Here is an 11,746-nt window from a genome sequence, read left to right as displayed (position 1 = left end):
AATTCTCTACTGATAGAACGTACAGCTGTTAATATGTCAATCTAATTCTTATTACAAAATTCTCTTTAAGAATTCTTGTAGCATGATTTGGATATTACCTCTGTATTGATGAATAATACCTGGTGCAGTCATTGCTTGGTAGATTTTCTTCCCTCATTGTTTCCTTTTTAAATTACCATTCAGAATTAACCATAACATCACTTCTATTAGTTTAGACGAAAACAGAAGTATTGGGGGGAGGGGGGGTTGCCTTTCCTGCAGCATAATCAGTAAAAAATATGCCTTTATTGCAAGATAGTTTTTAAAAGTGTTGTCTAACTAAATCTTTGTTAACATGAAAACTATAAATCTGATATCTAGCTGAACATCAGCAGACATAAAAGACTTTTTAAAAAAGAGACTAAACTTAAATTTCATGTTTGTATTTCAGTAAAACCTACTTGAATACACTTTGAAACAAGAGTACAACAAAATAGAATATACTTTAAATGTTGAATATACAAACTATTATAGTTCATTCTGAACACTGGTACTTCCCTCTAACTTAACTAAAAAAAAAATTTACAGGCTTTTAACTACCTGACACGAGTTCATGCCAAGTGTGACCTTTCAAGTGACAGAGTAGAAGCTGAAATTGAAATGTATGCACAGATGTCGAGGCTAAGTGGTTGACTCCAGGCATGGTGCAGCAAAAATGCTGACACGCCCATTGCCACTTTGTCCACAAGTAAGAAACTGACAGACTTAGCTACCATACAAAATATGTTACATGTAATTCTATAACAATACTGTGCTAGGTATAAGATTTTTTAAAAAAATTGTTTTAATAAAAAATGCTTTACACAAACAAGCCATTAGCTTATTTCAAGAAAGATAACTGAAAATCAGTCTAAGGCTTTCATTTTAAATCTGCTTAAGCTGTATGATACAAAAATCCCTCTAGATCTTAATCTTCTCTTAGAAGCTCTTTAATTCTCCTTTAATTCACATTCTAGAATACCTAGTAGCAAAGTTTAACATAGCACCAGTTGAATACTGTGAGTACACAGTAGTAATTGCTGGTATGCATATTAAATGCATCAGATTTGTCTTTTGTAACAACTCTCTTTTAACCTCCAGTACATAGCAACCGAGAATCCCTCATAGAACCAGTTTAGTGTTCCATGCATTAGTGTAACGTAATAATGCAGTGAGCTTCTGGAGCCTCCACCACTTGGAATTTCCTTTTTCATCAGCTTAGTATTTTCTCAATTTGCAAGAGGCAGTTGTGTCAGTGTGTGGCTGTAGTTCAATTCCCACTGAAACATGGGACATTAATTAATTTCCAGTAAAATTCAAATATATGCATAACTATTAACATTTTTAAGTCTCTGTTTCCGCCTTGATTGTGTCCATTTCCCTGCCTCCCTAAATATGTCAGTTTGCTCAACTCCACAATGGACTACGTAGCTAATGTTCATAACTGCCCTTTCTTCATTTCTCGCACGTTACTATTCCCTCCGTTTTCACAGTTACAGGGAGGGCGATTGCTGAAGGTGTACTGACGACAACTACGTGAGTAACTGTCTTGGTTCCATCTGCTGGTTTTTCTTCTTGCACAAGCTGCAGTGTTTTAACTTCCCGTTCCTGCTTTAAAGCTACTGCTTCAGCTTTGACTTCTGGACCTTTGATGACTGCGCTAATAACTCTGGGAGGAGTATGGCCACCGGCCTGCTGAGGAGGCATGGAAAGTCTCATCACTGGTGTCCCATGGGCTAGAGATACTGGAGTGAGTGCTCTCACAGCCAATGGCGTTCCAACTATGTTGATACTTCCTGTCCCAGGTAGGCCAGTTTTTGTTTGCAGCTGGCATTGTGCAAGTTGTGTAGCAGGAATTGTAATGATTTTTGCAGGCTGCATTGTGATTTTCTCTCCATTTTCAGCAGATGCTGGCATCACAGTCGGGATTGTCTGGATTACCACCTTTGGGGTTGTTGCTGATGTTTGACTTGTGTTGGTAATTAATGGTGACCCTGCATTTACTGACTGCACTGCAACAGTTGAAATTTTCTGTCCTAGTGATGTCATTACAACAGGCACTTGCATTGCCACACGAACAGTTCTATAAAATATGTAAAGACAGAGCAGTATTAAAACCAACAAGCACAGGAGCAAATGACTTAAACTGTGAGAGATACCACAAGCAACTGTTCCCCCCCCCCAAAATCATAGTTTGAAACTAGAGATCTCCCCATACCAAAATGCACACTAATGTACTTCAATTTGCTTCTTAAAATTTCAGGACTTATGCTGTCTTGCTACAGCTTTAAAAATTGCATTAAAAATGAAAACATAGTTAAGAGTTAGATTTAAAAAAGAAAAAAAAAGTCCTGACTTCACTATTAAGCCAGCAGTAATGCTGAAATGTTCAAAAGTAGATAACAAGGGCTGAAAACAGATGACTGGCTCAGGGAAGCATCAAGCAGGAGCAGCTGGGAGCCTCCAGATGGCACGCAGCCCACCTCCAGAACAGGGACAGGCTGCGTGCGCTCCAGAGGAGCTTCCAGAGTGCTCGTGTGCCTCTCAGCCGCTCCCCAGCTATCCAGATGGCCGAAGAAGTGCCTTGGAGCCACCTCAGAATCTAGCACCACTTTGTAAGTGTGGTACCTTTCTGAGGCGGCTTCAATCCAGCTCCAGATGGGCTTCATGCGGGATGTGCATGTTAGGGAGATGTGCACGTGTGTACACACTTTTTTGATCCGCCTGCCTCCGGTCCCCGGGGCAGCTCAAACCGCCCATCTGATCACCCATTGTTTTTTAAAAGCGATCGAGATTTAACTAATTCCTGTTTTTTATAGTTTGGTTTATATGCCCTGCACCAAAACAGTTATGTTTTTATATTCTCGATCTAGATGTATTTTTTAATATATTTATTCAATGTACATCATGCAACACTAACCTGGGAGCAGTTGCTGCTGGAAGAGTAGTGGTGGTGGGAGAACAAGGTGACATTTCATGCCCGGGTGAGGATATATTCACCACTCTGCTAACTGACTTCTCTGCTCTTGTGCAGTTCAACTGAGAAGTGGTTTTCCCTGTGCGAGCTGAGGCTGCTGCTTTCAAAAGATTTTCTGCAGACAATGACACTCGTTCTAATGACTTCTCATCTGTTGGTATTGACAAATCTTCATTGCCACATTCACTTTTGTCATCAATTACCACAATGTTTTTGGGCATTTCTTTAAACTGATACACAAGCCTTTGCCCTTCAACCTTTGCCAGAATTCCCCTTTGATAGTAGTATCTGTAAGGAAAAATATAAGAATATTGGATATAAAATAACAGCTATAAAACAACCTTCCCATTTTTTACATTTCTATCCAAAATATTTAATTGGTAAATCCAAGGCCATTTTCTCAAAAAAATTACATATGCATAACGGATTCTACAGCATAAAATCAGAAAGTGATGTTATTTAGTAGCATCATTAATAGCAAGAAGAATGGCAACAACAATGCTCCATGGCAAGTTCAAAAAGTATAAGACTACATTAGCAAGACTATGTCTCTGGTAAAGCTCCCAATCTGTCATTAGTGCAAAGATTTTGTCTGTTTTTAATAGTCCTCCCAATCCATGCTTTTTACATGTAGATATATATATACCTGAGGGCCCTTCCCATTGTTTCATAGTTCATGTCGGGCTTGTTCTTGTGTTTTCCCCATAGCTTAGAAACTGCTTTTGAGTCCACAAGTTTAAAGATGCCCTTCTCTCGCTGGGTCCACTTGATATACCGGGGACAAGTGTTTTTGTCCTGAAGCAGGTCTAGAAGGAATTCCCATAAGTAGGTTGTATTTCCTACAGTAAATAAATATATGTGTGTCATTTTCATATTTAAAACAGAGAAGTACAAAACTTCCCTTTCTACTGCCAAGAAAACAGAATGATTAGATTATGTATCAACCATCATGATCTGTATATAAAACAGTAATTAAATGAATTTCAAGAACAAGTACTACAAATCAAAACTATAAAATACAGCTATAAAAGGACCATTAAAATATTGTTAGATGCTTTTAACCTTCTCAGTTACTGGAGAACAGAAAGAGAAAAGGTTAACAAGGGACAGAACTTCTGACTTACTCTTTATATATGAATGGTAGATCAAGTTTTATTACTCCTTGAGATAATAGTTAACCAATAAGGTTTAACATTAAAATATCAGAAAATCTGAATACAGATAACTACATAATAAAACCATTCAGTATCTCTAACCTTAAACAAACAAAACCAACCTTTCTGAAGTAATGTAAATCACCATGGTTTTCTGTAATTATTTGACAAATTAAGCAGTACTATCGCTTGCCCAAAGCAACATGCAGTTTGTTATGTTATTCATGCAGAGGTTTTTTTTTTAAAAAAAATACTTCTGAATTAAAACACTTCCTAGATACTCCTGCAGAATGTTATAAAACATCTAACAAAGTCCTGTAATTTACTAACATTTCAGCAGGGGGCAATCTTCCACAAGAGTCAGTATCAATTTACAATATAAATATTTTTGCTACCATGAACTGGTCACATTGTACAAGGACACAGCAAAGGTCATTTCATTTCTGGATTGAATACAGGTACTCTTTCAGCTGCCAGACTTGTACCAGTCCTTTTTGAAACCGATGGAGTAAACTTTGAATTTCTGTAACAGGAATGGATCTCTAAGTGATACTGGCTTTGATGAAAGATGTAACCTGAAACAGTTTTCACAAGTTGGCCTACTGTCAGCTGGATTCACATGGAATCTCTACAGTTCCTTTGAAAATAGTATATTTGAACTGAATGACGGAATAGCACTTTTTGCACTTTACTGTGACCGGTTGCCAGATACTGGTTTGAATATCTTTACAAATCTGTGTTGGAACCTTCAGTCTTAGTATTGTATGATACCAGAAATTATCGCACAAAAATCTTTGTATGTACTGGAACATTCAGTCTTAATATTAATACCAGAAATTACTGCACCAAAAATGTGTATGATTTGTATTTATTAATTAAAATAAGACAAGAGTTTTCATGGGGAACTTTTGTTAGCTTATTTCCATAATTCTCTTATTTCATATCGTAGTTTTTTTATGCGGAGGAAAATTCTAAGCTGGAATTCACCCCCTACAGTCTCAAGTGGCAAAAAGTTTGTCCTGCCATTTCATTCTCTTGCATCTATGAACCAGCTCATTAGCCATGCTGCTGCCAGGAACAACATCCCTACAGGTGGTACTTTCTTGTTTCATTTTAGTTTATTATAAGCTGCCTTGACAATCAATTGATCAAGAAGTAGGACACATACAAATAATTTTAAAAGGAAAACATCCATTTCATCCTGCCCCCCACTTGTTCTTGAAACATTTCCCTTCCTCAGTGCTAGGGACATATCATCTTTCTGGCTTGGCAAACAAGTTCTCGCAATGGCAAATGCCTTGATCTCATTTTATGCCTTGAAAACCCAAAACAGCAAGCAAGAACTTGCATGATGTTCTCTTAAACTTTCAGCTGTGAAAGAATTAAGGTGTGTTTCCTAAATACTTCAAATTTCTGCAAGTATTATTACACAAATGTCACCTTTGCCTTCTCTTGGCTTCTTCTTCATGCCCAAGTCTGGAGATGAACTGGAAATGGCTGATGGTACTTGAGTTTTTGGCTTTCGACCAGCTGCAAAAAACAGTTTGAAAGGCTGAAACCTGTAACTACTTTACAGTTTAGGTTACCTCACAAGGTAGGCTTTATACAAATGTAAATGGGTTACTAGTTGGTGACCAATTAAGATAATGACAAATAAGCTTATTTTGTAAGTCACAATTTATCTGATTATTGAATTTTTAAGGAGAAAATCTATTTCATTTATATGTAGTTGGCAGGTGCATTAATTATAATCACTCCCCTAATTATACATAAATTATAATTCATCCATTTGTTTTATTTACTACTTCATATCCTTACAAAAAATCATACAAAGTCAGTCATTAGTATTCCTCTTTTAGAGAGAAGGTATTAATGGAGGCATGTAACTTGCCCCAACTCTCCTGAAACATGTATGGCAGTGTGCAAATCTGAACCAATATTCATTCCTGCAAACATCACATATGTTCTCCTCAAAATAAAGCAAAGGCAGTTTGCTTTGATCTGTACATTCAGTCAAGACTGTTGTTGAAGAGGCAAGAAATTCTTGCCTAAATATGTAAATCTGAATTGTCTACTTACAACATCATCTGCAATCCCACTTTTTCTTAAATCAAGATATTAATAACCAATGGATTACCTATTGCCTATGTAGGAAATATGCAATTTCTTAGTTACCTTTCTGGCCCAGAGGACCCAAAGTGATAGAACAACAGATAAGTAAGTGTATGTATGGCTTAATCACATTATCTGTTACTTTACTGTTTTCATTAACGAAACCCATCTTAAAACAACATTAAAAAACCATACACTTTGATGTTCTTAACGTACCTTTTTTTTTCTTCATTGGCTCATGGATCTCTGGAGATGTTGGTATCGGAGATGTATCCATTGGTTCAGCCTCCTCCGTTGATACCTCTACTACTGTTTCTGTGATCACATCTGGCCTCATTGCAGCATGAATGAACTCTGGAGTTGACACACAAGGAGGGACAAAAACTTCCACTAAAGAAAGCAAATAAATAAGGTTTATCCAGATTGTTTACACTAGAGATAATTCTGTATGTTCTATGTTGTAAGAAACTTTTAAAAAAATATTGCATGGCTTAAAGGCATCATCCCACCATTTCTAAAACTCATAGTATCCCATACATTCAGTCACTGTCTGATACATATATCAGTGATGGATGATACATCTATTGTGACATAATATGATCCTAATTTTTTTTAAAAATAATTCTTGCATGTCAGAAGTAGAATATGTAAATGTAAACTTTACAGCTCATACGTCCTTAAATGACATTCAATATGCTTCATTTGTATATTCCTTACATCCTACCATAATTCCATTGACAGAAAAGAGAGGAGGGGGACTTTGTACATGGGACTTTGGGTCTATGAGGAAACCTCTTTTTCCCAGCCACACCTTTTCATGACTCACAGGAGGTTGCTAGATGGGAGGAGAAAAGATCTGCTCCCACCAGCCAGTTGAACATTTGTAGGGCCGGCGAGTGGGAGTAGGTCAACTAGGTGGTGGCCTTGGGCACCACCTGGCCTAGGGGTGTCTGGCACCCCCTCTCCAATCCAGATTTCACCCAGGCTCCCCAGGGCTCGAGAAGCCTGAGTGAAATGGGGATTAGGGCTGCAAGTGCCCACTGCCATCCCATCAGGACTTTGCCCAGGCTCCCTGGGGCTCGGGAAGCCTGAGCGAAGTGGAAGGGCAGGCCCACAAGCACACTCAGAGCCCAGCTCTGAGCGTGTCCGTGATGTTCCAGACTTTGCCCAGGCACCTCGAGGCTCAGGGAACCTGGGCAAAGGGAGTGTCAGGTGATGGAGACTCAAGGCGGTATTCATTGAGACAATGTAATACTTTATTGGAAACTCATAGCTGGAAACAAAAGTTGAGACTAATACCTGGGAATGGGTGTCTCCTAGTCTTATGGAATCTACATCAAAGCGATATCTAAACAAAGGCACTATTCTCAAAACAACAGGGAGTGAAGGTGCAAACTTTCACACAAGAGCTCCTGCTTATCTCTTTGCCTCTGGGAAGATGCTGGCCAGCGGTGGTATCTATTAATGGTCACATTCCTTTGCTCCTTTTATAACCTAAACAAAGTTAGCACTTCAAACGTCCCCCCTTTGATATGCATGCTAGCTACAATATAACAGTATAACGAAAGGCTGTTGGTTAGTATGGAGAGTCCATTTGGTTAGTATTCTATAATTTCAGTATGATAAAGTTACAGAGCCTGACATACTGCCCCCCCTAAGCTTGCGCTCGGGGTTTGTCTGGGTGCAGTAGGTAAAATCTTTTTAGAAGAAGAGGTGCCCTTAGATCGCTTGACTTAACCCACTCGTTGCACGAGGGGGGAAAATATTTCCATCGGACTAAAAAATGCAAGATTCCCCGCTTGAGCTTGGCATCCAGTATTGCTTGCACTTCATGATGACTCTGACCCCTAACTTGAATAGGGGTGGGTGTTGTAGGGCGTGGATGCCAAGATGTAGCTCCAGGATCTTTTTTCAGAAGACTGCAATGGAAAACAGGGTGAATTTTACTAAACATTTTAGGTAGCTCTAATTCAACAATCACTGCATTGATTATTCTCTTTATTTTGAAAGGTTCCAAATATTTGTACGCTAGCTTACTGGATGACTGTGGCAAAGGTAGATTCTTAGTTGAGAGGAACACAGTATTCCCCACTCTGAAGTCCCATTAGGGCGAGTGTTTTTTGTCAAATTGTGCCTTGGAATCCTTTTTGGCTGCTTCCAAGTTTTCTTGAATTAATTCCCACTCTTTGGCTAGCAATTCCCACCATTGCTGACATGATGTGGGGGAACTGGGGTTGTTGGTGACTGGTAAATTGGGGAAGGGTTTCCCTTCGTATCCATTCACAATCTGAAAGGGAGTGGTTTTTGTCGAGCTATGTAGGCTATTGTTGTAACCATATTCTGCAAATGGCAATAGCTCCACCCAATTGTCTTGTTGGTAATTAATAAAGCACCTGAGATACTGTTCGAGAAGAGAGTTCACACGTTCCATCTGTCCGTCTGTTTGCGGGTGGTAGGCGGAACTCAGTCCCTGCTCAATCCCTGTTAATTTACAAAACTCCCTCCAGAAAGTTGCCAACGAACTGTGGGCCGCGGTCACTAATGACCTTGTCTGGGAATGAGTGTAGTTTCACAATGTGTTAGAAAAATAGCCATGCTAGTTTCTTAGCAGTGGGGAGTTGCTTGCACGGGATGAAGTGGGCTTGTTTTGAGAACGTGTCAACCACCACTAGGATCACTGTCCGTCCCTGCGACATGGGTAGTTCTACTATAAAGTCTATAGACACCACCGACCACGGTCGTTCTGCTGTGGGGGTGGGACGAAGTAAACCGGGTGTTTTCCCTCCCCTCCTTTTGACCATTATGCAAGTTGGACATGACGTCACAAATTCTGAAATATCCTTTTTCATTTGGGGCCACCAGAACTGTCTGCTCACCAGATGTAGCGTTTTTACATAGCCGAAATGCCCGGCTAATTTGCTGCTATGGCAGTGTTGCAGTACTTCCTGGCGGAGGCTTTTGGGGACGTACAATTTCCCTTCCCCATACCAAAATCCTCCTTCTCCCTTTATTAGCCCTTCCGGCCGCTCCTCCCCTTCTTGTTCTGCTTCTGTGATTAGTTTATTCCCCCCCCCCACGGTTCTGGTTTTCCCTTTGTACAGATATTCTCTCAGTAATTCGTTAATGAAATTCATAAACACTCCCGGGGGCCCCTGTAGCCCAAATAGCATCACTAAGTACTCGAATTGTCCCAAGGGGGTGTTGAACACTGTCTTCCATTCATCTCCTTCCTTAATTCTGACTCGGAAGTAAGTGTCCCTCAGATCTAGTTTCGTAAAGATGCACCCCTCTGATACTGTGCTCAATAAGTCTTTGATCAGGGGGATGGGGTAGGCGTTTGACATGGATATGGCATTTATCCCACGAAAATCTGTACAAAATTTAAGCCCCCCATCCTTCTTTCTGAATAGCACTGGGGCCGCGAGCGGTGCCGTGGCTGGCCGGATGAACCCCCGGGTTTAAGTTTTTGTCCAAGAACTTCCTCAATTCAGCTTTCTCCGCCCATCCCATTGAATACAGTTTCGCTTTGGGTAACTCTTGCCCCGGGATGAGCTCAATAGCACAATCTGTGCTTCTGTGGGGGGGGGGGGGGAGTTCGTCCACCTCCTTTTCACTAAACACTTTACGTAAGTCTCAATACTCCTGTGGGATGGACCATACTTCTTCTATGGTTAAGCATAGTCTCTCATTCTGAGGGGGAGGCGAGGGGCCCCATTTTACCGACCAGTGGTGGTGGGTGCATTTTTTGCTGTCAAAGTCTATGGTTTGCTCGGCCCACTGGATATTTGGTTGATGCCTCGCTAGCCACCCTACCCCCACTACTACGTCAAAGGACGAGGAGGAGGCAATTACAAACACTTCCATGTCCCAGTGCTCTTTGATCCCTACTGGAAAGAATTGGGTTTCTTCTACGTACGGTTCCCTCCTCATTACTGTCCCATCCATCTGCTCGAATTGTAGTGGGTGGGGTAGAGGTGTCCTGGCTAACCCTAGTGCTTCGACCAACCTCGAGGTGAAGATCTCTCTAGTACATCCGGAGTCGATTAGTGCCCGGGTGTGCATAAAACGCTTGGAATTGGGATTTAATAAAGGGGACTAAAAATAGTTCTCCGGATATTCTCACCCGCAGTGGTGCCGGTGTGGCGTTGACCTGCCTTTCGGCATCGCTAGGGGCAGGTCGTGCTCGTTTCCCGTCGGCTCTGTCTCGTCTCCCAACTCATTCTCACTGGTAAAATCCTCATCAAGCACCGCCAACAGTGCGGTGTTGCCCCGACTGGGCTCCTTTGGTCTCCCCAGTGTCTTCTTCGCCTTGGGACCTGCCGTCTTTGGTGCAAGGGGGGGGGCTCGAGGTTTCTCGAAGCATTCCCCGACTAGATGCCCCGGGTCGCTACACCGATAGCATCTGTGGGTGGCGGATCCCTTTGCGTTGCTGCTCGGGGGGGGTAGGTTTTTTGGGCTCAGTCTTTGCCCCTGACCGAGCCTCACGTCCCCCTCTGCTCCCCTCTCGCTGTCGCTGTAGGGCCACCCGATCCATGTTGTTTTTACTTCGCCTGCTAGTTGCACCCACCCCACCAGCGTGTTTGGCCGTGCCTGGTGGAGGGCCAGATCCAGGAGAGCGGATTTAAGGCCGCTCTGGTAGGCTTCGATCTTCATCACTTCGTTCCATCTTCTCACCCGGGCACAGTGGGTCTGGAATTCCGCCGTGTACTCTCTCACCGAGCGGGTTCTTTGCTTCAGGTCTTTCAGTGCATTGAGGGCTCGAGCCTCTCGGAGGGGATCCTCGTACTGGCGCAGCATGGCTTGTAAGAAGGCATGCACACTCCCCAACTCCGGGCCTCTCGATTCGTATAAACTCACGTACCATCTCCAGGCCACTCTCATGAGTTTCGATCCTAGATAATCCACCTGGCTTGGTTCATCAGGGAAGGAGTTCCCCCAGTAGTGCATATAGCTGGTCGCCTGGATGGTGAAGTATTCTACTTCTTCTGGGTCCCCGTTGAACTTGAGATCAAGTTCCCAGGGTTTTCCTGTTTCTCGAGGTGCTGGACCTCCCGGAGGTGGTGCCAGGGCTCCCCCACTGCCTCCTCTGCTTGGATTCGGTGGTGGTGGTGGCGCGGGCAGCCCCGATCCCCTTGGCTGCCGGCGTTCCATCTCCCATAGGGACTGCATGCGGTCGATCTGCCTCCCTACTTCCCGGGCGATTGCCTGGGTGTTGCTCTGGATCTCACTTCAGAGGTCCCTCGCCAGCACTTTCATTTGGGTTTTCACTTTCCCCAAGATTTTTTCTTCTAAGCGGGCGGCTTCATCTTCTTTTCCAAGGCCCCCGGCCCCTTCATCCTCGTCCTCCGAGTCGGGCGGGCTCACGCGGGATGCGTCAACTTCTTCCCCTAGCTCTTCCGTCGCGGGCCAGGTGAGGAGGGTCTCGTGTCGGGCCGGGTCTGCATCCATCAGTGCGGTGGAGGTCCTTGGCTTCCACTGCTGCGGG

The 11,746-nt window shown here is 42.6% G+C and overlaps 1 protein-coding gene across 8 annotated transcripts in view; it reads right to left on the bottom strand.

Moving 5' to 3' along the window:
- Positions 1-406: 406 nt before the first annotated feature.
- The window catches only part of LOC132577189 (ETS-related transcription factor Elf-2-like), a 63,317-nt gene continuing 51,977 nt past the window's right edge, over positions 407-11,746 (bottom strand). For 2 of the 8 annotated variants that reach the window (XM_060246765.1, XM_060246769.1), the window contains 5 exons: positions 6,478-6,651; positions 5,590-5,679; positions 3,642-3,834; positions 2,939-3,283; positions 407-2,101 (listed from right to left, as the gene is read on the bottom strand). In XM_060246765.1, the coding sequence (XP_060102748.1) occupies positions 1,474-2,101; positions 2,939-3,283; positions 3,642-3,834; positions 5,590-5,679; positions 6,478-6,651 (1,430 nt within the window). In that variant the 3' untranslated portion in view covers positions 407-1,473. The remainder of the gene's footprint in view (positions 2,102-2,938; positions 3,284-3,641; positions 3,835-5,589; positions 5,680-6,477; positions 6,652-11,746) is intronic. The other 6 variants (XM_060246766.1, XM_060246770.1, XM_060246768.1 and 3 more) reach the window with 3 other exon arrangements.

The sequence above is a fragment of the Heteronotia binoei genome, chromosome 9 (assembly GCF_032191835.1).
Source record: "Heteronotia binoei isolate CCM8104 ecotype False Entrance Well chromosome 9, APGP_CSIRO_Hbin_v1, whole genome shotgun sequence".
NCBI lineage: Eukaryota > Metazoa > Chordata > Lepidosauria > Squamata > Gekkonidae > Heteronotia > Heteronotia binoei.
The sequence above is the reverse complement of the archived record's forward strand: the minus strand, read 5'-3'. Positions and strand labels throughout refer to the sequence as shown.